The 24887-nt window shown below is 40.5% G+C and overlaps 1 protein-coding gene across 3 annotated transcripts in view; it reads left to right on the forward strand.

Annotated features, from left to right (window-relative positions):
• RASGRF2 (Ras protein specific guanine nucleotide releasing factor 2) overlaps positions 1–24253 on the forward strand; it is an 88032-nt gene extending 63779 nt beyond the window's left edge. For 2 of the 3 annotated variants that reach the window (XM_033164767.1, XM_033164768.1), the window contains exons 18-27: positions 4499–4605; positions 10310–10422; positions 10921–10981; positions 12878–12981; positions 16166–16250; positions 16718–16915; positions 17212–17291; positions 18968–19085; positions 22286–22354; positions 22860–24253. In XM_033164767.1, the coding sequence (XP_033020658.1) occupies positions 4499–4605; positions 10310–10422; positions 10921–10981; positions 12878–12981; positions 16166–16250; positions 16718–16915; positions 17212–17291; positions 18968–19085; positions 22286–22354; positions 22860–22952 (1028 nt within the window). In that variant the 3' untranslated portion in view covers positions 22953–24253. Of the gene's footprint in view, positions 1–4498; positions 4606–10309; positions 10423–10920; positions 10982–12877; positions 12982–16165; positions 16260–16717; positions 16916–17211; positions 17292–18967; positions 19086–22285; positions 22355–22859 lie in introns of those variants that run through there. The other variant, XM_033164769.1, reaches the window with a different exon arrangement.
• Positions 24254–24887: the final 634 nt, after the last annotated feature.

Genomic DNA, 24887 nt, shown 5'->3' on the forward strand with positions numbered 1-24887 from the left:
ATAACATTTTAGGGTTTTGAGTCAGTAGTCAAATAGTGGATCTTATTCTAATTGCCCCAGCTAAAAACCGTGCAACCTTTGCTGTCACCTGCTCATCTTGATCTGCCAAGAGAAAGGACACTGTGGCAGTGACTGGGCAACCCAGAGTGGACAATAAAAGAGGCGTGATAACCTCCTTCCTCAAGTCTTTATAAAGAGTGCAAGCCAGAAGGGCACGCACCACCGATTTGGTATGGCCATCTCCAAAGGGACATAAGCGTTTTTCATGTGGAATCCGTTGGAATCATCCCTCAAGTACAGCCAAGGGCAATGCATTCAATCTTGTGAGAGTAAAAGTGCACCTGTATTTTAGAATTGCTAGGTTATGCAGATAGGGTGCCAGAGAGTCGAAATGGGTAGGTGGGAAATTGTCATACCATGGGCAAAATTTCCTTATTGTGGCCAAGTTGTTCTGACGCTCGATATCGTTTAGGTGCTGACAAATTAGACTGTTTGCTTTACTAAAACCCAAAGTGAGTAGCTGTTGTAATGATAAACCACAGGAGTGAAGTTTTCAATAGACAGTTTTAGTCCAGGCACTCTTGTGACAATCTTGCAGCACTAGGGATATTAGACTGGGGGGGATTTAAGTTTAGGCGAAGCCAATAGTTAAGTGTCCTATGCCAAATCCGCAATTCTACCGAGGAAAGATTAGCCTCTGGTAGGTGGTTGATTGTGTATTTCTTTTGCAGTGTTTAAAATTTTAGTTGTTTTTATTTTTTCATTTTGTGTTGCTGCACACTGCTAAAAAAATGTTCTACTGCTACAACACTGGGAAAAGCTACATTTGATGAAACACTTCAATCTGTCCTTTTGAAAGGTGAAAGCATTCTCTCGCGTTTGCCATATAGCACACCTTACTGGTGCACAATGTGTGCTGTTTTTGCTACCGGTAGAATGAAGCATGGCAGTGTTTTCACTGTATTCCCCATTGATTAAAATATTGGCCTTGGCATTTCCTCCCTAGTGTATTTCTACCTGAAATTTACATATTTATCATATTTCCTAAAGTTTGTCTTTAAACTGTCTGGGGTGTCAATAATAGGCAGAGAATTAACGTGCTTCAATCTGTCCTTGAATTTTATACTCGGGAACATTATTGCTTTTTTCTTTCTTTTCAATATTCACGAATTCTGTGATCAGTTTGAATAGACTTCTATTTTTGTTCCAGAACCAAGGGCTGTTTTGAATCTAGAGAACTGTTGCTTAGCAATTTTATCAACTGGTTAGGCAAATGCTCTCCTTCAAACTGAGGGGAACTGCACCATGCAGCTTTTATTAATCAGCAAGCTTCTATTAAAATGGTAATTATTGGAGGAAGAGAAAGAAGACTGCGCCCTGTTAATAAATACATCTTCAACTGTAAGGGGAGGACTGAGGCCACTGGCACCTCTATGGCAGGTCCTGAATTAAGCTGCATCCTGAGATTTAATTAGTGCAGCCTGTAGTCAGAGAACAGAGCAAAAGAGAGGAAGACAGTGCATGGGCAGTGATGCTTTCGGCATGTGGTAGAAAGCTGCAAGAGAGACCTAGTCTTGAGCTGTAAATTGGAACAAAAAGCAATCCACAGAAAACCTAATTGCCGTTTGCTCCAATTAAGCGCTAAAGAGCAGTTTTCTCTGGGAGAAAGTAGTGCAACAAGAGGAAGTGTGGATAAGCCCAAAGTCACTGGTGAGGATCCTGAAAACTTTACATGTTAGTATATTAACTGTATATTGGGCAGCCAAAATTACTAGGCTAAAATCTAGTGCACTGCAATATATGATATAAGGGAACTATCTGTGAAGATATAAATGACCTACTGGTATTTGGCAATTAATTGACCATATATATTGCATTTTGAAACTTGCTGATAGTCTTTTCTGCTGACATCCTTGGCCTGATTTTTTGTTTTTATTAAAAGCACAGTTCATATTTCCTTTGACTTTCATGAGCTTTGCTTTTGGGGGGGGGGTTCACATTGCTGCCTTAGAGCACAATGAAGTTGGTTGTTTTTAAGGTACATTCTAGAGCTCTCTACACCCTAGCTGTTCACATCAGTATGGTGTCATCAGTGTCAGATTTGTTTCTGTCTTTACTCCTATGCAATGGTGTTCACACATTACATAGATTTATATTTGCTGGGGCTTTTTCCTCCGTTCCTTTACTTTCTGAATCTGCCTAAAGCTTGGGTACACTAAATTGATGTTTTCAGTGCTCTTTCCACTATGATTCCAAGATCTGTTTCCTATGATAGTCAGTATGGATATAGACACCATCAATGTCAATGTATTGTTAAACTGTTTTTTTTTCATAAAATGCATCCTTTTGCACTTAATTGAAATTGCTGTTGCTAATTAGGATAGCCCTGATATTATCACATTTAATACTTGCTACTCTCTGTATTTATAACATTTTCATGCTTTTTTTTTTTGCAAAAAGCACAATAACATCATTCTGTCTTCACTGTAAAAAGGTTCTTTAGATGGCTGTTAATCATAGGATTGCAAAATCTCCTCTGCCTAAATGTCAGGAGAGTCCACTTGGGAAGCCCCACCATTCAACCTGTGCATTATGTAATATGATATATAACAAGCAAAACAGGTGGCTGACTAGTGAAAAGATTTATACAAAACATATAGTTGCAGGTGACTAACCATAGCAAGTCAAATTGTGCTGCAAAGGAAATCAAAAGTTATGCACAGCATTTAGTCTATTTTGCAGAATCATTATTTTCCAATCCCAAATAATTAGTCAGACCCCGAACAAGCAGAAAATGCATTTAGTAAATGTTCCAAATAAAAACAAAGAATAATTGCAAATGACACAAAAATGAGCAAGGAAAAAGATAATTGAATCTGCAGAACAGACAATGATAAGTACAAAAACAATGGGGCTATTAAGTATGATAAACCTTACTGCCGAATAATGAGGGTAACTAAGTATAAGTGGGGCTGACAATGTTTAGCTAAGGACAATTAACAAATATATTGAATTAATTAGTGAGAGGCAGCCTCATCCTTAAAAGAGGGAGATAAATATGCAGAAGCTTCCAAGACCGTTTGTTCTGTGCAGTCAAACACTGTGCATAGAAAGAAAACTAGAAAAAGGAAGGTTGCGACAAAACAGGGAGCTGTTCATGGTCAGTCAAATGATGCTGTGTGTCATGTAGAGGAGCCAATATTTGTTCAAATTTGTGCATCTAATAAAGTGCATGTGCTAGGGAAACATAAATGCTGATGCAATAAAGACTTGACTCAAGTTATATTAGGTTAGCCAACAAAGGAAGTTAGAGAAGGTCTACCAAAGACAAATATCTCTGTGGTATAGATATTTGTCATCAAACAATGATGAGGTGGTCAGTTTCTTATTTCTGGACATACCTTATGTATTATGGGAATTGTTCAGTTTCAGCCAGAAAACGTAAAATAATTGAGTAGGTTCCACAACAAACTGCAATGCATAGTCCTCTCCCTAATTGGCCAGTAATTGCTGATATTACACATTTATTTTAAGGGTTAAGTCACAGTAGAATACTGAATCATACCAAAGGTCCACCATCATCCTGGTTCCCGCAGCAACCAATCGGATATCTCTAGGAGATCTTCACTGGGGTTTGAAGGCAATAGCCCTTCATTGCAGTTGCACCTCCCAAGTATTTAGTGGCAAATCACCTCTGAACACTGGTGTTTTGTTTAGCTATCATGATTAATATCTGTGGATACACACTGATTCTTCGTGCATTTGTCTAATCCTGTTTTAAAGCCATCTAAGATCATGTCCATTGCCATACCTTGTGGCAATGCATTCCATGCATTAATTAAAATAGAACAAGTATTGCTGCTCATATACCTTGTAAAGTATGAGTGGCACCCAACTCAGCGAAAAACAGTACCTTCCATTTACAGGTTTATTCCTGTTACAGGTAGGTAGCAATGTTGGTCTGCCGTAGTCAAAATAAAATAAAAATAAAAATAAAAAATTCCTTCCAGTAGCACCTTAGAGACCAACTAAGTTTGTTCGAAGCTGCTAACATGAGTTTGGCCAAACTGCGAGAGGCAGTGAAGGATAGGCGTGCCTGGCGTGCTCTGGTCCATGGGGTCACGAAGAGTCGGACACGACTGAACGACTGAACAACAACAAAGTTTGTTCTTGGTATGAGCTTTCATGTGCATGCACACTTCTTCAGATACCTTTGAAGAAGTGTGCATGCACACGAAAGCTCATACCAAGAACAAACTTAGTTGGTCTCTAAAGTGCTACTGGAAGGAATTTTTTATTTTTAGGTTTTTTCCTGAAATTCGTATTTTAGATTTAAAAAATCTTCAAAATCCTTTAAATGTGTTAGCATGTAAGGGAATTTTCAAAAGATATGCTCTGAGCCAATGGGCTATGTGTTGGGGGGGAATAATTCCCATAGATTTTCCTTTTCATCTAGTAGTATTTATTTCATCTTGAACTTTCCTTTTAAATTGTGTAGGGTTTAATAACTCTGAACGAACATGTGATAAGGAGTTCATAATACGTCGAGCAGCCACTAATCGTGTCCTGAATGTCCTTCGCCACTGGGTCTCAAAGCATTCTCAGGTACTTTTTGTTAAATTTTTCCAGCAAAATCTCCATTGTATCAAAGAGTTTGTGCGCACACAAACATATCATTGGTGCAGAATTACCAATTTGGGCTCTGTGCTAAGCATCACAGTTGTCATATTACAAATTTAGGTTTGCAGTGCAGCCTCATTAGAATAGTTATATTGCTGTGGTGTAATTATAAGGGAACAAGGTTAGCTTTTCTCATTACAGTCGTGTTTTACTCAAACGAATGCATTGTTGGGAATATGCTAATAAAGGTTGGTTTGTTGAGACAGGCACAGAGTTACCAAAAATCTAGCGCTGGGGACTCAGCTACATTAGGTTTGTTTGTTTAAGTTATAAACGCGTTATAACAATGTGACACCAGATGGTGCTGTAGAGCTGAAATTGGAACTGAATGAAAATTTCCATTGTGAACTTTACAATGGTTTTTCCCCCAGATCATTTTCAGTGTTTGTGTGTGTGTGTTTTTAATAGGTGTTTAGATGCAGCCTGGATCAGCAAAATATGTCTCCACTATGATTAGCTATTGAAATATAATCATGAGTCATGGCTCTGTGTTGTTCTCCTATTACTTGGGCTTGCCCTCTTTCAAAGAACAGCATAGTTAATCATGGGTGATTTAAACATTTCTTTACTGGATGTAGAAAGCAATGCTTCCATGTCACATTACATAACAGAGAATAACATTTTAATTAGGCTAACTGTAGTAATCATGGAACACCTCCATATCAGTGCCTTTTTCTGGCAGTTTTTTAGTAGTAGAACATTGCCCCAATGGCAATATCATGGGATATTTTATACAATGTTGACAGAATTGTATATAATGTTCAGTCGTATTTAGAATTAATTTTTTTAAAGGAGTCAGTGACTTGAGTGCTTTGAATTTAACTGCTGGGTTTGAAAAAATATATAATTTCATGTATAAGTAGCTAATTCACATTGCACCCTCCATGTTTTCCATGATTTGCTCTGCTGTAAGAGTTATCGTTTTCATAGAGATTAACCAATCTGTATAAGCCTTTGGCTTTCCATTTCACATCATATTTGCTGCCTTGGCACAGCCATGGCCTGATCCCGGGAGCCCTTTTTTCTTGCCCACATGGCTATTGGGGTGCCTCCCCTGCTGATTTGGCTTTGGCCTGCTTGAACAAGCAATCAGGGTGGCAGCAGGGCAGGGGAGGTGGTGACCTGGCTTCAACTTGGTCCGCCCCCATCATATAAAAGGAGGGCTGCACCTGGGCATGCCCTCTTTGGAGGATTCACCACCCACCCAGCCAGTCTGATTGTGTCTTGTCCAAAGGTGAGTGGGCTGGTCACTGTGGGGACCTTGTTATGGTAAGTCACTGTATTTGGGGCCAGGGAGGATTTTTTCCTGCAGACAAATTGGCCGGTCTGCAGGTTTTTGCCTACCGTATATCAGAAGTCACAACTTTTGGCAGGTAAGGCATTGGGTTGGATCCTTAGCTGATTGAGTCTCCCATTAACAGGATCCAGGAGGGATGCCTCTGTCCACACAGGGGTCGATGAGCACCCTACCAATGATGGCACAGCTGGGATCATATCACCTGGTGCATGTCAGGGCTTATCAAGCAGTCGGGCTGCTTGATGCCCAATGCCTTGGCCAAAACCTCCTTACATCTGTAATTAATAAAGTTGTGGCTGATTTCAACCCAATAGAAATGTCCTGTGTTTTATTTCTATGGTTGGCCTTTCCCTGCGCTGCAGGCATCATGTGCCTGGGCATTCAATTCCACTGGTTTTGGAAAGACATGAAACTTCCCCATGGATGATGTCCAAGTGACTTTCCTTATGTGCCCAGTTATAATCACCAAGTATATTTTGTCAATAAGTTTATATAACTGTTGTTATTTCGAATGTTTAATTCTTCATAGATTTTTTCCTTCCATTCTCTAAAAATCTGGGGCGTGTGTATGTATTACAGTTATCTCAACATACAGTAGGTTTCCATGGTGATACATCGGTTGTCTCATACTGTTCAAAGTGGCCCTTGGTGTGGGCTAACAAATATGGGTGTTTAGCACCCAGAGAGCACAGTGCTCCTACAATTCTCCTGGCAGAGCTTCTCAAAGGTGTTTTGCATTTCTCGCCTCTTCAAGGCACAGTATTATATAACAAGCTGTAATGCACACACTTTTTCTATATGTACAAGGCAGAGTTGTTAGATATGCCTCAAAGCAGTATTTCTTCTTATCCTCCTCCTCTCTTTCACATTAAAGTTAAAGGACCCTATCACAAGCCAGCCTGGAAACAGTTATGTGGCAAATGAAATGCTTAAGAGATCTAAAGCAATATGGAGTGTTAATTGGCCCTATGTACATCATATATGTATGCATTTTGTGACAGGCTTGCTGTGTGAGTTCATGGCTGCATTAAGGCAGCACTTTATTCTGTTTTCCAGACCTTTTCTTACCTGCAAATGTTTTCATTTTATGTTACCTTTCACACACATAAAAGCCACTTCTAGAAATCTAGTGGAAGTTTAGTGCTTATTTCCATGTTAGTTGTGTCCAGGAAAAGAATCTGCTTGCAACATGGAAAATCATGGGGTTTTGCATTGTAATTTTCCTGCCATTCTCATAATCGTGCCAATTCCACTCAACATGATGAAATTTGGGTTAGCCTCCCAGCATACAGTTCTTTCCCGACATTTTAAAAGTTAGCATGATATGGCAGTAGGTGGCTCAAAAAGCCACAATTCCATAATGCAACAGGTACTGCGGTATAAAAGGACTGTGCAAAATCAGGACAGAACCGCTAGCATTATATCCAGGAAAATGTAATGCAGTAAAACCCTTGCGTGTTGGAATGCAGACTGTTCTAAACCTTTTTTTATAGTCCTCATTCTTTTTTATAGGTAAATTGGATTTCATTCATGGCCAAAGTACACATGATGCTCAGTCATGTAGAGTTGGTCCTGGTCTTCCCTTCCACACACACCCCTCTAAAGTCACTACAAAGGTTGCCAAGTATAGCAGAAGACTAACCCAGAGGGCAAGGATGGGGGTTTCTTAACCCTTCCCCATCATGCTGCTTTACTCTTAAAACCCCATGCTACTTTTTTTCTTTTCACCTGACAAGTAAAATGATAGACGTATCAGAGAAGTCTGGTCTCAAGCTCCCTGGCTTTTGCTTTATTGTTTGCTTGTTTTATTTATTTATATAAAGCATGTATGATCCCCCCCCTGGTTTTATTTTCGCAACAACCCAGTGAGGTAGTTTAAGCTAAGAGACGTTAACATGCCCAAAAGCTGCCAGTGGCTTTGTGAGGTGAGTGGAGATGTGAATCTTGATGGTCTTGGTGCTAGTCCAGCAACTCAATCCACACTACTCCACTGGCTCTCCCAGTGAGTAGTGAAAACCTCAAAACATAAGGAGGAATTAGGCAAGGCGTAGTTTGGGCTAGGGGGAGAATATTTGATTCTGCAGAATATGGCTTTGTAATCAGGTGTCCTGCTGCAAGCAAGGCTTCAGGATTGAGGCAATTCAGAAGGGACTGCATCCACCATTTATGCAAGAGCTGCTGCATCGGGATGTTACAGGATGTTGATGTTCATTAAAATAATAGTAACTGATGGTAGACTTTGTATCTAAAAGTGATCTAATATAGTGCAGACTTAGACGTGGTTGCTCAGAAGTAAGCACCATTCAATTTAATGGGACTTACTCCCAGGTGAGCATAGAATTTCATACTAAGGTACTAATGAAAAGTCCATGGTTTGAAACTTGACTTGGGAAGCTACAGTTTTTCTGTCTGCAAAATGGGGGATAATGCAACGGTCTTGGCATACCAAGATTGTTGAAAGGAACGGATAATGCCCGTGAAACACTATACAAACGTTACGTATTACATACTTTTCCTATGCTGTTTTATAATTCATCTATTCAAATATGCATGTTTTTCTCATGGCTGTTTTACCATTAATAATGGAAAACGAGTAAGGAGTATGCCTTTGGTTTCAAACGTTAGTTGTTGTTGTTTTTTTAAAAAAACAACACTTAAAAGATTGTGTACGTTATAAAAGGGGGTCAGAGACTTGAAAAGAAATTATTGTCAATAAATGTTCAGAATCAGGCTGTTATAGAGAAATTGCACACAAACAATAACCTGCTGCAAAGCAAGTGAAAAGCTTTTTAGCTGCATAGCAACAACTTAACATTCACTCGCTCTGCAGATATTTCTCTGGTTTGGTTACAGATTAAGCAGATTCTGCCTGGAAATAAAAAACCTGTGTTGCTATGTGAGGAACATAGTGTTTGACAAAGCATCTCTAGGCAAATATATTATTTATTGTTATTTATTTATGATTTAACCATGAGCAATGTATCTGAAAAGACAAATAGATGAGGAGTTAACTTTGAAGATTTCTTGCGTGTTCTAGAGTGTCTCAGTGATGATGATGATGATGATGATGAAAGAGAAGGAGCGTTGGAATACTTCTTATCATTCTCTCAGTAATGGAAAAGCAGTGGCCGTAGATAGACAAAGTTTCAGCTATTTTGTATACAGCAAGACTTTTACCAACAGGTTTTGCTCATAGGATAACCAAATCAAACATTTGTTTGGTAAGTCCTTACAGAAGTCACCTGACATTGAAGCTAAAATATTTAGAAATATGTATAGGGCAAGAGCATATATCTTTCTTAATCACACATTCAAAATAAAATGTACAAGAATTTCAAGAACTTTGCTAGCGACTATTGTTTGGGTTTCTATGGAAACAGATGCTGAATTGCTACCCACATGGTAGCAAACAATCACTATAAAAGGAACTGTTACAAATATACTAGATTGATGAAGCTTTTAGTTTAAATCCTTTATCCAAACATCTGCACTAAGCTGAAATGCAAATGACTGGAGTTAGTATTTCTCAATGACTCCAAACATGAAGATATTTCAGTACATGCATTTTCATCCCCCACCCTCCCAGTGTCTAATCTTTGGAAATATTCCTCATTGTTCTGGAGAGGGATGCACAAGTATTAACTAAGAGGAAAAAGTCTGATTTATTCTCAGAATTGATGTATATTTTCCGTCTAAGTTTGAGAAGGAGATATTATATGTTGCTTTTAAGCATAAGACATTGCTTGGGGAATTCATAGTACAAAATGCTGCTGCTTGCAGTTGGCCTAGCCAAATATCACCTATTTTGAAAATTTCTGCTAATTAAAATTTCATTTCTGAGCTGAGAAAAGTGCTAATTTTTACCTTGGAAGTCCTAAAATTAATTATTTTTCTATCGAGATTTGTGTACCACCCTTCATGAAAAATATTAACTGGTCAGTTTGCAAAAACAAGGTACTATATAAACTTAATACGGGGTATGTTTTCATGTTTGTTTAATGTTACATAATTAACTTCATAAAAATGACCTAAACCATCAGCTTCTAGATATATTGTATATGTTACTTTAAATTAACTTGATCTTGGATGAGAATAGGTAAGTACCGGTAGTTATATTTCAGTGTTCAAAGTAATGTTGGCTTGGTATTGCTGTTTTGTAATTCAAAACTCTTCAAACAGATACATTTTAATAACTTCTTGGTTTTGTTCATTTCCGAATCTTTGGTACAAGTTTCAAATGCTTATTCAAAACAACAGAACTGTGAAAAACAAATGCTGAACAAAAACCCATATGTAGTATGATTACTTAATTCAGAAAAAATTCTTTTGCAGGATTTTGAGCTAAACAATGAACTGAAGATGAATGTTCTAAATCTGCTAGAAGAAGTTTTGAGAGATCCTGACCTTTTGCCACAAGAAAGAAAAGCTACAGCAAACATCTTGAGGTAAAGCGGTTGAATTAGTTTAATCATAAAGTATTGTTAGGAGTTTGTGGGTGCCAGACTCCTCTAAATTTCTGGGTCTAGTAGATGTTAGAATTTACCCAAGGCTTGGGGGTTAAACTGGGCGCCAGACTTCTAACCACTGGACCCAGTTTCCTTTGTTCGGGAAACTAGGGTGGCATTCAACAATATTGTAAGAAATGAAAAAATTGTGCTCTCCATTATCCACACAGCACTTATTTTCAAGGAATCAGAAACAGAATCACAATGCAATCACCTTTGCAATAAAAATGTGCTCAATTCTTTCAAGAGATAAAAATTAAATCTGTTTTTCCTCCTAATGGTTGGGAGATTTTGCCAAAATACAGGCTTATAACCACTGATTCTCTGTGATAAAAGTTTTCCAGTTTATTTCAAAGGTACAAAATCTCGTTACTGAAATGTTGTCACTAGCCAGAGAGATACACATTTTTATATTAAATATTCTGCCACCTATTTTAGAGCGCTCTCTCAGGAGGATCAAGATGACACCCATTTAAAAATTGAGGATATAATGCAGATGGTGAGTTAATCTAGATAAGCTTATGTCAGATTTATTCATATTTATGTAAATTGGGGTAAATGAAATCGCTAGAAATGGTGTTTGGCTGCTTGATTGTTGCAGGTTTTATAGCAAATTAATTACCATCCTTTTTGTATTTGCACTTGACCACTCCCTGTTCAAATTGTTCAATAACATTTGTTTGAAACAGGTGAAAGGATAGCTGTTAGCTGTTCACAGGCTTAGTTGGAAGTTATGCAAAACACAGGCCTCCCATTTGAATATATACAGTGGAGGTCTTTTAGAATGGGACACATCTGTGAATGGGCCTCTTAGCGCATTATGCAAATTATTGGAAATTGCAGTGCCTATTTGCAAGTTAAAGCACAAATGAGTGTATTAGAAAAAAAGACTACGTGCTGCCACAAGCCACAGAAAGATTATTTACATGAGGCAGAGCCGTCTCATCCATAGAAGCCGGTGGCGCGGTGCGCCAGGGCGCTGGGCGCCCCAGGGGCGCCCCCGTGAGCCCGCCGGCATACCGGGCTCCTCCTCCCCAACCCGCCCCCGCCCCCACGGGCAGGCGGGCACTCGCGCACCGGCGGGCGGGCTGTAAGCCGCCCGCCCTCGCCTCCCAGAGCCCCAGCTGGAGCGCTGGAGCGGCGCGGGGCTTTGCGCGACCTTCCAGCACTCCAGCTGGGGCTCTGGGAGGCGAGGGCGGCCGGCTCGCGCTCCCGCGCGCAGCCGGCCGCCCGCCCGATGCAGCGGGAGCTGCCCAGCAGCGCCGCGCCGTCCAGCTGCGCGCGGAGCGCGAGCTGTGCGGGAGCGCGAGCCAGCCGCCCTCGCCTCCCATCCCGGAAGCGCTGGAAGGGCGCGCAGAGCCCCGCGCCGCTCCAGCGCCACGCCCCTCACCCCCCGCTCGCCCACCCCCCTCCCAAGGGGCGGCAAGCGCGGGAGGGAGGCGGCGGAGAGGCGGCATGGCGGGGGCGCCGGAGGGATAGCCGCGCCAGGGCGGCAGATCCCCTTAAGACGGCTCTGACATGAGGGAAGCATGAAATGAATCTGTATTTGAACCACGGAATAGCTTGGGAAAACAGATAGCTTTGCAGTTATAGTACTTGCTAATCAAGGGGACAATTGTTTGTTGCAATAGTGACAGCAAACTTAATTCAGTGTTCAAAGCTTACTAGTTTTGCCTTAGGTGTGTGGCTACTAAATTTATCCATCCACATTATGCACCCATGCTTTAAGTGGGCTTTGCTGTACTCGTTATTTTGTAAGCCATTTTATGTCCCTTTCACCTTACTCTTTGTGCATCTGAATATTTTAGTCTTTGTTAATGCACCAATGCTATGAAGGCACAATAAAGAATCCAAATGACACAGCCCCATCACAAATGGCTTGTTCATATGGTTTACATTTTGAATAAGAAAACGTATTAATGGATAACCTATGTAGGGAAAGAGAAAGAGAAATGTTAAGGGTTCTCCAAGAAGAGTTTCATTTACAAGAACCATGGGCCCTCTTTGCCCAGATGGATGACATTGAGAGGGAGAGGGACCTTACTTCTCCTCCTCAGTCACTATGCCTCTTTTGATATCATTGACAGTAGTATTCTCCTGGCCCAACTCTGTGGGCATGGGTATTGGGGCAGCATTTTTCTGTAGTTACATTCCTATCTCTGGGGTCAGTTCCAAATGCTATTGAAGTGTGGGAGTTCTTAATTTGTGCTGAAGTTAGTATTCCTCTTCCATAGTAGAGACCTCTGTTCTGTTAGTACCTTTCCTCTTACTCAGGTTGTTTCCATAAATGAAGAACTGGGCTAGTGAAATTGACACTGCCATCAGTTACCTAACGAGGCATGAAACAAACTAGAAGGATTGAAATGGCTGTTTTTGTGTGCTTCCTTGTTTACAGTTAGAGTGTCCAAAACCAGAGTGCTTTGAAACTTTATCGGCTATGGAACTCGCTGAACAAATCACTCTCTTAGATCACATTGTTTTCAGGAGCATACCCTATGAGTAAGTGGCTTTCCGATTGTTATTATCAAGTGAAAATATTTTGTAAGTGAAGTTACAAACTGATTCACACTAGTGACAGGCCTATAAAAAGAATTTGAATGCATAACAGATAGAGCTGTGTTTAGTGCTGCTTAAAAACTATCATAGCATAATAAATGGACTATGAAACACTTTAATCAAAGTGTTAATTAGCAGCACATGTCTACTGCAGTTCTTTGTGAGCACAATGCAGTTCACTTCCTGAAGAGACTGATACATATACACACATGTTCCAAATAACATCTGATATTAATATTCCCTAACTACCAGTTCAGGAATTCTGTAGGCTTGAGAACAAGGCCAGTGAATATTGAGCATATCGAACACATACCCTTTCAGCTTCCTAAATTAGCCATCTCCTTTTAACCAAGGGATGGTGCTTTAAAATGAACAAGGGATTTTAAAAATCCTATAAATCTCTGTTTATATAGCAGTGCCGGATAAAAATTGTATATATGACAAACAATATGACTCACACCTTTTTCCATGTGTATATTTATTGAATGTTGTAACCCACCCTGGGACCTTGAGTGAAGGGTAGTAAATTAAAATAACACCACTGCCGACAGCAAAAGAACTTCTGAGGGATTGAAACTACCAAGAAAGCCCCCTGTGCTGATCTTAACACTTGAGAGGGTCGGGGGGGGGGGGTCTTTCAGGTATGGTAAAGCCGCTTCCGCCCTTGGGCAGGAGGTGGCATTGCGGGCGTCACGATCCGATCACACGCGCAGGGGCTGATACACAGCCCCTGCGCGATTGGCCGGATGCCCGCCGCTTCTCCCCGAAGGCCGACCAATCCGATCGGCTGAGGGGAGGGGCCACTAGCCCTTTAACTGGGAGACGGCAGGAATCCTTCCCCCTCTCCTTCCTAGCCCCCATCTGCATCGGTTCTCCCGCCTGCCCACCCTTTAGGTTAGCTATTGACCTTGCTATGGACTTCGGTTGGTTGCCCCAGTTGGCTGGGGGGCCTGGTAGGACTTTTTCCCATTTGGGCTAGCCAAATCGGGTTTTTTCGCCTACCTCGTAGCAATTCGTCACAACTTTTGGTTTGGCAGTTAGGCATTGGATAACATCAATTGAGGTAAAAAAAAGGGGAGGTAGCGCCATCACCTGCCCCTCATTGGAAGGGTATTCCGTTAAAGGTCTCTGGGGGCGTGGCCTTGTCCGAAGCCTAAGGCACGCCCCCAACGGTGATCACAGGGGCAGTTCTCCTTGATAAGCACCCGGGTTGGGGTCAGATATAGTGGTTAGGATCCAATGCCTAAGCCGGGGGTCAGCAACCCGCGGCTCCGGAGCCGCATGTGGCTCTTTTACGGCTTTGCCGCGGCTCCAGGGTGGGGAAATGGTGGGGGGCGCTGCGCCTGTGGCCCGCCTGTGCCACCCTGCCTGGCTTTTGGGATCGGCGGCTGGGCGCGGGGTGGTGGAGAAAGCAGCGGGGATACTGCTGCTTTCTCCACCACCCCACGCCCTGTGCTCATCCCGCTTGCTTTGAAGGGAGCTCGGGACAGGGGTGAAAGCTCACCCCTCCTCCCCAGCTCCTTTCAAAGCAAGTGGGGATAAGCCCTCTGAAGGTGTGCGTGGGCCCCTTCAGAGTGGCTCATCCCCACTTTTTTTAAAGGGAGCCGGGGAGAAGGGGTGAGCTTTCACCTCTTGTCCCCAGCTCCCTTCAAAGCAAGCGGGGATGAGCCGTTCTGAAGGGGTGCATGGTGCCCCTTCAGAGCGGCTTATCCCCGTTTTTTTAAAGGGAGCCGGGGAGAAGGGGTGAGCGTTCACCCCTTGCCCCCAGCTCCCTTCAAAGCAAGCGGGGATGAGCCGTTCTGAAGGGGTGCATGGCGCCCCTTCAGAGCGGCTTATCCCCGTTTTTTTAAAGGGAGCCGGGGAGAAGGGGTGAGCGTTCACCCCTTGCCCCCAGCTCCCTTCAAAGCAAGCGGGAATGAGCAGTTCTGAAGGGGTGCATGGCTTCTCCTCCGAAGCTGCAGCCAGAGCGCTCCGCTTTTCCATCGGGGGAGGGAGGAAGAGGAAAGAGCAGCCCAGGCTGCTCTTTCTCCTCCGAAGCTGCAACCAGAGCGCTCCGCTTTTCCGTGGGGGGGGGGTGGAGAGCAAAGAGCAGAACGCGGCGTCGGCGAGGGGCAGAGGGCTGCCCCAACCCCAACACACACACGCAGGCAGAGCCCTTGAGCTTCTCTTCAACATCCCTTTACTGGCCCCCCCACACACAAAAAACACCCTCTGGCTTGATTCCACACACACACACACACAGCCCTTGACTTGATTGAACATACACACACAGCACAGCTCTTGAGTTTATTCAACACCCCCGCCCCTTTGATTCAACACCCCCGTACACACACGCACACACCTTGACTTGATTCAACACACATACACACCCCCTGAGTTTATTCAACACCCCCTTTATTTGATTCAAAACAAACACACACACACCCCTACATGCACACCTTGACTTGATTCAACACCCAGGAGAGCAAGCCCAAGCTTGCTCTGAATACGAGAGGGTTTTGTATTTGGGGCATCAAAAGCAGCAAAGCATACATGCATTTGGGACCATATGGGGTGCATCTCTCCCCCCTCATTAGAGAATAATAACTGGGACTAGCCATCAAAAGTCACAGATCAGACATGCTCATATTTTTCTTTGATATAGCAGCTGACTGCACGATCCTGTATATATAGCATTAAGATAAGAAACAATATATGCAGTGTTATATTTGTTTTAAATGTCGCAATGGTTTTGCGGCTCCCAGGTGTTTTTTTTTCCTTTGGAAATGGGTCCAAGTGGCTCTTTTTGTCTTAAAGGTTGCAGACCCCTGGCCTAAGCCAATACCGCTCAACATCCGTAACCAATAAAGTTGTGGCCTTTACGCCCATTTATTTGATACAATGTCTCATGTGTCATTCATTTGGGAGGGAGGGACATTGCCACGCAACACACTCCAGTGGAGTTCCATCTGCATAAAACACAATAAAACCAAGTACAACACACTGAGGTCCTTGAAGGAAGCGTAAGATATAATTCAAAGAAATGAATTATAAGTTAATAATGTACATAAATACAATTAATAATATTCTGGTCTGCCATTTCTGATGACAGTTTCTTCTTTTGTTCTCTTCTTTCTGATTTTTCCAGAGAGTTCCTTGGACAGGGTTGGATGAAACTGGATAAAAATGAAAGAACACCTTATATAATGAAAACCAGTCAACACTTTAATGATGTAAGTTGATGTAAATGCTTTACCTTCCAGACTCTTCATGACTAACTATAGAAAAAACCACCAGAGCATTCCATTTTCCTAACCTGCTAGCCAGCAATTGCATAGTAGCAGTTGACTGAAATCTGCAAGCACTAGCAGAAGAAATTAAACTATGCCTTTGTTTAATAAAAACAAAATAATACCAATCTTGTTTCACATTGCTTAGTTTATTGATTTCTGCTTATATTACATCCCCTTAGTTCTTCCCCTTGATTCACAACCGCCAAAGGCAACTTGCTGTATGGTAAAGACCGTTCTGCCTTTGTCATCTTCCTTAATTCACTTTTTCTTGTGCCATTGTCATTTAAGGAATATATGCTTTCTTGGTGTTAAATGCTAAAAAAACACCCCATCATTGGTAATTCCATTTATACTGTTAATAGCATGCTGTAAATAGAATTATTCTAAGAACCACTTCTTTGACCTAGATGAGCAACCTTGTGGCTTCCCAAATTATGAATTATGCTGACGTTGGTTCCCGTGCTAATGCAATTGAGAAATGGGTAGCAGTGGCAGACATCTGCCGATGTTTGCACAACTATAATGGTGTGCTTGAAATCACATCAGCCTTGAACAGAAGTGCAATCTACAGACTGAAGAAAACCTGGGCTAAGGTTTCTAAACAGGCAAGTAATCACAAAATGTGTTATCTGTGTAATGGGTATTGTTACTAGAAATATTGTAAGTAAATGGTTTGCAGTGGTTCAGAATGATGTGACCTCACTAGAAAATCAGTACTTTAACCATCAAGAACAGGACCAACTTATCATGGGGCCACAGGAAGCATTACATTATCATAATCCAACAATAGAACCCCACAGTGTTTGTCTTGCATTTGAACTCAAGTTTCAGCAGAATTTTCTTAACCTGGGTAGTATCATATTCCATAAGGAGTGAATCTTCTAATTTGTTTCCTTTGTAGGCTAAAGCCCTTATGGATAAACTTCAGAAGACTGTATCATCTGAGGGAAGATTTAAGAATCTCAGAGAAACACTCAAGAAGTATGTTTCAAATTATTACATTTTGCTGTAAATGGTGGATAGTTATTAAGATAATGCTTCAGCTAGCTATCTTCTATGGGAGTAATACTGAACAATTATGAAACCATCTTTTTATACAGGCTTCATGGAATTAAATTCCAGTGTTTTGTTGAACATACTCCAAAGTCATTATCATGTATAGATTTTTATAGTATCTCTGGGTAGTGCCAGAACATATAAACCTATTATTCTGTATATAATGTGTCCTAATAGAATTGTAGAAACTTTTCCAATAAATATATGGCCACGTTAATTTAAAAAAAATAACTGCTGGGAATATCCAACAACAGGGATAGCCAACCTGGTGCCCTCCATATGTTGTTGGACCACAACTCTCAACCTCCCTGATCATTGGTCATGCTGGCTAGAGCTGATGGGAGTTTCAGTCCAACAATATCTGAGGGGTCGTGTGGACTGTCCCTGACCTATATAATACCTCCATAGTTCTGTCTGAGATTCATATGAAGAGTTCAAAGAAGGGTTGCTTCTATGCAATTATTTGGTAGTGATGATTTTTGGGAACAATCTACCAGCACTTCTGTCATGCCATCTCCATTCACTTTGATGGAGTTTCCCTTGCAGCCCCACTATGGTGCCAGTGTGGTATAGTGGTTAAGAGAGGTACACTCGTAATCTGGTGAACCGGGTTCGCGTCTCCGCTCCTCCACATGCAGCTTCTGGGTGACCTTGGGCTAGTCACACTTCTTTGAAGAGTCTCTCAGCCCCACTCACCTCACAGAGTGTTTGTTGTGGGGAAGGAAGGGAAAAGGAGAATGTTAGCCGCTTTGAGACTCCTTCGGGTAGTGATAGTGGGATATCAAATCCAAACGCTGCTTCTTCTTCTACTATAAAGTGAGTGGATGTTGGGCTAAGCAATACTTGACCATTTATGCAAGTGCTAACATGCTTCTTGAATACATAGAGTTGATTCTGAGTAAGCTGAACTGAGAGTAGACCCATTGAAATAAATAGACCTAAATTACTTATATTCATTAATTTCAATGGGTCTATTCTGAGCAAGACTAACAATAATCAGCAGAGTTCACAACAGACTTACAGCACAGTCCTATAACATTTCGATTCAGAGGTAGGTCCCACAGTATTGAATGTGGCTTACTACAAGGTAGAAGTATGTATGTATGTATACTTTACAGTCTCATTTTACTACTGCAGATAGGCATGTTCAGTTTTATTATCTTCCTGAGTGATGCACACTATCACCAAAGAGTATGACCTGTTCATATCTCAAGATCCAGAAACACTTTCTTTGCAGGTTTTGAAGACATATATAGCAGTTGCACTTTTCTTCTACACATTCAGGCATTCAGTTACTGCTTCTTTGCAATTTATGTAAGGTTTAGCTATTTAAGAAAATATGTCAGATATGGAATGTATGAAAGTAATTATAGCTCAGTTATAATTGCTTACATGAATTCAGGCTCAATGAGCTCAAAGTCGTCTTAAGACTATAGTCCCATGCATACATATCAGGGGGGTGAAATCCCAGTAGGCACAATGGACTGTGATTCCAGATTGGGCTGTATGTAATGCAAAAGACTCAGGAGTTTATAGTGAAAAGGTTAGAATGACCCATGTACAAGACGTAAGAGTAAAACCTAAAATTTATTGTTGTGCAGTTGCAATCCCCCTTCAGTGCCATATCTTGGGATGTACTTGACAGACCTGGCATTTATTGAAGAAGGAACACCCAACTTTACTGAAGAAGGCCTTGTCAATTTTTCCAAAATGCGAATGGTAATACTTCTCTCTACATTTTGGTTTCAGTTTACAAGGACTTACTATTGACCATATATTGATTGCATTTCAAGGTGTATTATAGGTAGAAATGAGAAAAGAAATTGTTTATTGTCGTTTGCAGGGTCAATGTTCTATCACCACCTGCTGGTGAATTTTGGAGTGTCCATAATAATCCAGTTTTATCCATATGTACACACATTTTCTTTTTTTTTATATAAAGATTTTATTATTTTCCATATATAAACAAAAGAAAATACAAAAATACATAATAAACAACAAACAATAAACAACAACAGTAACAGTGACAATAACAATGAACATAAGAAAAGCACAAATACATAACTAAACATACACCTATCTCAATCTTCTTCTTAATTCTATCTTCTTTACATACTTTTAGACTTCCCCCGTTCCCCCCCCCCTGCATTCAAAACTAGTATATAATTTGGGTAGCTTTGTATCTTTTTCCATAAATCTTAACCTTATCTCTCAATAAACTTTAAGTTAATTAAACAAATATAGTTTCTCACTTAAACTCAATATCTTTAGATACTCTTAAACATTCGTAACATTCACATCTAAACTTCTTTTACACTATTTTATCTAACATACACATGCTAAAGCCAATTCTGCTAGCTAATTCTGCTCAAATATTCAATTTTACACATTTAACTAAATAATCCTTGAATTTCTTCCAATCCTGCGACACCTTCTCCTCCCTCTGGTCTCGGATTCTCGCGGTCAGTTCGGCGAGTTCCATAAAGTCCATTAGCTTCATCTGCCATTCTTCCACTGTCGGGATCTCTTCACCTTTCCAGTTTCTTGCCAATAAAATTCTAGCAGCTGTTGTGGCATACATAAAGAATACTCTATCCTGACTGGGTATCTCTTCATTGGTCATGCTCAAAAGGAATGCCTCTGGTTTCTTACTAAAGGTAATTTTCATTACCTTCTTTAGCTCGTTATAAATCTTGTCCCAGAAAGCATTTACCCCTGGGCATGACCACCACATATGATAAAAGGTACCTTTCGTAGATTTACATTTCCAACACATATTAGACATTGTAGGGTTCATCTTTGCTATCTTAACTGGTGTTAGATACCATCTGTAAAGCATTTTCATGATATTTTCTCTTAAACTATTGCAAGCTGTAAATTTGATACCTTTCTTCCACAATTTCTCCCAGTCATCCATCATAATGTTATGACCCACATCTTTTGCCCAGTCTATCATTGTCGATTTAACCAGTTCATCTTTCGTATGCCACTCTAGCAACAAATTATACATCTTGGAAAGGTTTTTAGAGTTCGATTCAATCAATTCTGTTTCCAGTTTTGATTTTTCCATTTGAAAACCAATTTTCTTGTCTGCTTTAAATATCTCATAAATCTGATGATATTGCAGCCAGTCGGTGACTTCGCTTTTTACTTGATCATAGCTTTTCAACTTAATCGACTCACCTTCTTGCTGCAATATATCTGCATATCTTAACCATCTTGCAGACATATTAGGTCTCTTGTATGCCTTGGCCTCCACAGGTGAAAGACATCTAGGAGTTTTTCTCTCTAACAAATCTTTGTATCTCATCCAAACCTGATACAGGGCTTTTCTAATTATATGATTCTTGAAAGTCTTGTGAACTTTTGCCTTATCGTACCAAAGATAAGCATGCCATCCGAACATGTTATCAAAGCCTTCCAAGTCCAACACGTCAACATTTTCCAATTTAAACCAATCTTTTAACCAGCAAAAGGCCGCTGCTTCAAAGTAAATCTTTAAATCTGGCAGGGCAAAGCCTCCTCTCTCTTTAGAGTCTGTTAAGATCTTAAATTTAATTCTAGGCTTTTTTCCCTGCCATATGAATTTCGATAGGTCCCTTTGCCATATTTTGAAACAGTCCAATTTATCCACTATTGGAATGGCTTGAAATAGGAACAGCATCCTTGGTAACACATTCATTTTAATGGCAGCTATTCTGCCCATCAATGAGAGTTTCAGTCTTGTCCAAATCTCTAGATCTTTCTTTATCTCTGTCCACAGTTTTTCATAATTGTCCTTGTACAGGTTCAGATTTTTTGCTGTAAGGTTGATACCTAGATATTTTACATTCTTAACAAAGTTGAGGCCAGTATAATCTTGTAATTTTTGTATCTGTTCTGAGTTCATGTTTTTTGTCAATACTTTGGTTTTCTGTTTATTAAGTTTGAAGCCAGCTACACGTCCAAACGATTCAATTAATTCCAAAGCTTTGGGGACACTGCTTTCAGGTTCTCATATGTACACACATTTTCATGTTTGCACAAGTGTAAGTTGAAGATGAGCAGCTGAGTCAGCTGTTTTGCATTCAATGAAATATATAGATAATGTACAGAACCTAGAACTATACTTCCTTTAACCAGCATTAGTCGCCTTCCTTTCTGGGAAGCAGAAATGTGCAGAAGGGAATAATCAAGTGATATATATGCATTTTATGAAATAAATAAATATTTCTTTGTCATGCACAAACAGCATGCTTTGAGAAGAGGACAGTTTTCAGGAGATAATTAAGCTGCAATAGATGCATTTATGATTCATAAATGAAATATTAGGTGGATTTGTGTAAATTAGGGAAAGGGCAATATGGCCCAAGTGAGGTTGAAATTGTAATTCAGAAGAAGATAATGTAAAAGTATCCTGAAACACCATTTGTTGCAGGATAGAATATTTTAAATTCTAGTGAAGTCAGTGGCTTGGATCCAAAGTTGCTCCTCCATTCACAACTTCCCCTACTCATAAACCACCACCCCTTTCACATACCATTGCGAAGATTCTCTCAAGCACTAGGAGCAGGGTTTTTTTTTTTTTTTTTTAAAAAAAAAAGCATGCAGGGTGCTGCAGAGGAAAAAGGGGAGGCAAAAAACCCCCCATCACAGTGGTACCTCTGGTTACGAACTTAATTCGTTCTGGAGGTCCATTCTTAACCTGAAGCACCACTTTAGCTAATGGGGCCTCGTGCTGCCGGTGCACGATTTCTGTTCTCATCCTGAGGTAAAGATCTTAACCCGAGGTACTACTTCTGGGTTAGCGGAGTCTGTAACCCGAGGTACCACTGTACATGGTAATAAACCCTGTTCATTCATGGAAGGAAAGTTAGGATCCGAGCCAGTATGTATGAAAGTAAACAAGAGACTCTTTTTTATATTTGTTTCTTTGACAGATATCACATATTATCAGGGAGATTCGACAGTTCCAACAGACTTCTTATCGCATAGAATACCAACAAAAGGTATTGTACTTTCATCTGTCCTCTTGCACCAATACAAAGTTTCTGTGGTGCTCTAGGTGTACAACCACATTTTTCATTTAGTGGAAAAGGAGATGTTTGTGACCCGTCGTTAAATCTAAAATACTGGCTAGATCATTTGTTTTCCTTGAATAGCACAGTAGGTTCTATTCAGGAAGGGTGCAATGGGAACAGTGATCTGATAGGGCTATCTTGCTTTTCCTGTAAATAGGACATGAGTTTATAATTGTGGAATTCCACAGACAATGCAGTTTATTGCAGATTCTGCATTTATTACTTTTGCTAAAGACTTAAATTTGTGAAATAATGTAGATTAGGGGTGGGAGGAAGATTGTTTGGGATCTACTTGGGTATTTGCAGTACAGTAATTTGTGTTGTAAACCGCTTTGAGATTTTTTAAAAAATATATAAAGCGGTATAGAAATGAATTTAATAATAATACAGGCAATCCTCGTTTTGCACGGGGGTTCCTTTTCCTTTCTTCTAGGTCACTCAGTACTTACTTGACAAGAGTCTCATCATAGATGAAGATACTTTGTATGAACTGTCCCTAAAAATTGAACCTAGGCTGCCTGCCTGAAAAAAAATCAGTGCTGTCCTTCAGCCTATGGAGAACTTTACAGTAATGGGGAAATTATGCATGGTGTGCCCCCCCTACAGAATGCAAGGGTGAAAGCTGGAAGAAATTCAAATTCCCTTTTCGATTAAGGGACTCAGAGCCTCACAGAGATTCCTTTTTGGGCACAGAGAAGCAGTAGCTGGAAGTAAAAGACCAAACGCCAGAGATGTTGATTAAACAGCTGTTGTTTTGCAAACGTTCAGTGAAACAGAGACCTAATGAAGAAGAAAGGAAATGGCTGTAATAACCAAACTGAATGAGGCGATAATGGGGCAAAGTTAGGTATGGATAACACATTCCATCAGACTTCAGTGAATGAGGAAATACAAGTGTAAAGGCTTTGCCTACCCTGACTTGGATACAATGCAGGATCCACAAACAGCATGCAAGGAACTGCGTATTTTGATCCAGTTTGCAATTCATCGTGTCCATTGTAAAGTAATATTTTAATCCATAGATAATATTTAAGAGCATCATCAACTGCATTTGTTATTTAAACCATTCATTTTAATTGAAAGTATCTCATTCGTCAATAAATCCTGGTATCTCCTTTCCCCAAAAGGCTGGGGAACAGAGATGCAGCTTATAAAAAGCTACCTTAATATTGTACATACATTTTTCCTTCTCTAGATGTATGATTAGTTAATCTAGGGCACAAATGGATACACTACCTTACAATGTTGTCAGACACACACACTTAGGTGGACTCTTAAGTTTGATATTTGAGTTCCATGGCAAAGACTGGCCCTATAGAACAGGAATGGGGAACTGACCAATTGTCATGCTGGTGGAGATTGATAGTAATTGCAGGCTAGCAGCATCTGTAGGGCCACTAATCCCCCACCATCCCCTACTTATAGTAGATTAATTGCTTTGCTCTTGGTTTTGGCAGAGCTATTTCTATAACTTTTGTTTTAAAATATGTTCCCCAATATTGAGCATACCATGTGTGCTCCTGTGCATATATGCAGAGCACTTTACATGTGTGGGCTTCCTCCATCAACTTTGGAGAGCAGTTCCAAGCAACTAACCGACGGCTAGCACTACTAAGCTTTTCTCCCCACCCTCCTTGCATTAGAACCAAAGCCCTATCTCCCATCAGGAATAGGTCAACCAAAGTAATCATATGACTGCAGCGTATGACTTTGAACTCCTGTTAGTCTCATGTACTTTAGAACCGGTTCTAAAGGTTTAGATGTTGGCAGTGTCAGACAGATCACACCCATGCATTGCTGCTACATGCCATTGCACTGTGATGTGCATTTAAACACCGCTGAGCCTCACATAATGGTTGCATGGAGCTCCTTGCACACACTAGAACTCAGTGGAGTCTTTGCAGCCTTGATTATATAGGAATCACTGATTATTTTGCACTTAACAACATTGCTAAGAAAGGCTGATCTAATAAATTACACTCTGGCACCAGTAATTCTGGGGGACTGGAGGAATAGAAACATTTATTATTAAATTAGAATTAATTTTTTAAAAAGCAGTAATTCGTCCACTCATTGGATAAATGAAAACATACTTTATTTCCTTTCCCCACCTCCACTACCCCCCTTCCCATATGCCATCCTTAAGAACCAAAACTTATGGGACACAATCCAGGGAAAATCAAGCCACTTTAGGTCATATTGAATTCAACAGGAAGAATGTACTTTTAATATTTATCAATTCAGTGTGATTTCTGACTTGTGCCCCGCCTATGTGCTCCCTGATTAAGTCCTTTTATTTAAGATGCTTGTGGTATTTCCTATGTTCTTTGATAACACGTAGGCTCCTTTTTATAGTTGCATGGAAAGTGAACACAAACACATCATTAAAAACAGAATGCAGATACTAGCACTGTTGAATAACTAGGCTGGAAAAGTGCCCTTACTTTTCCAATGACTTATC

The sequence above is a fragment of the Lacerta agilis genome, chromosome 11 (genome assembly GCF_009819535.1).
Source record: "Lacerta agilis isolate rLacAgi1 chromosome 11, rLacAgi1.pri, whole genome shotgun sequence".
NCBI classification, from domain to species: Eukaryota; Metazoa; Chordata; class Lepidosauria; order Squamata; family Lacertidae; genus Lacerta; species Lacerta agilis.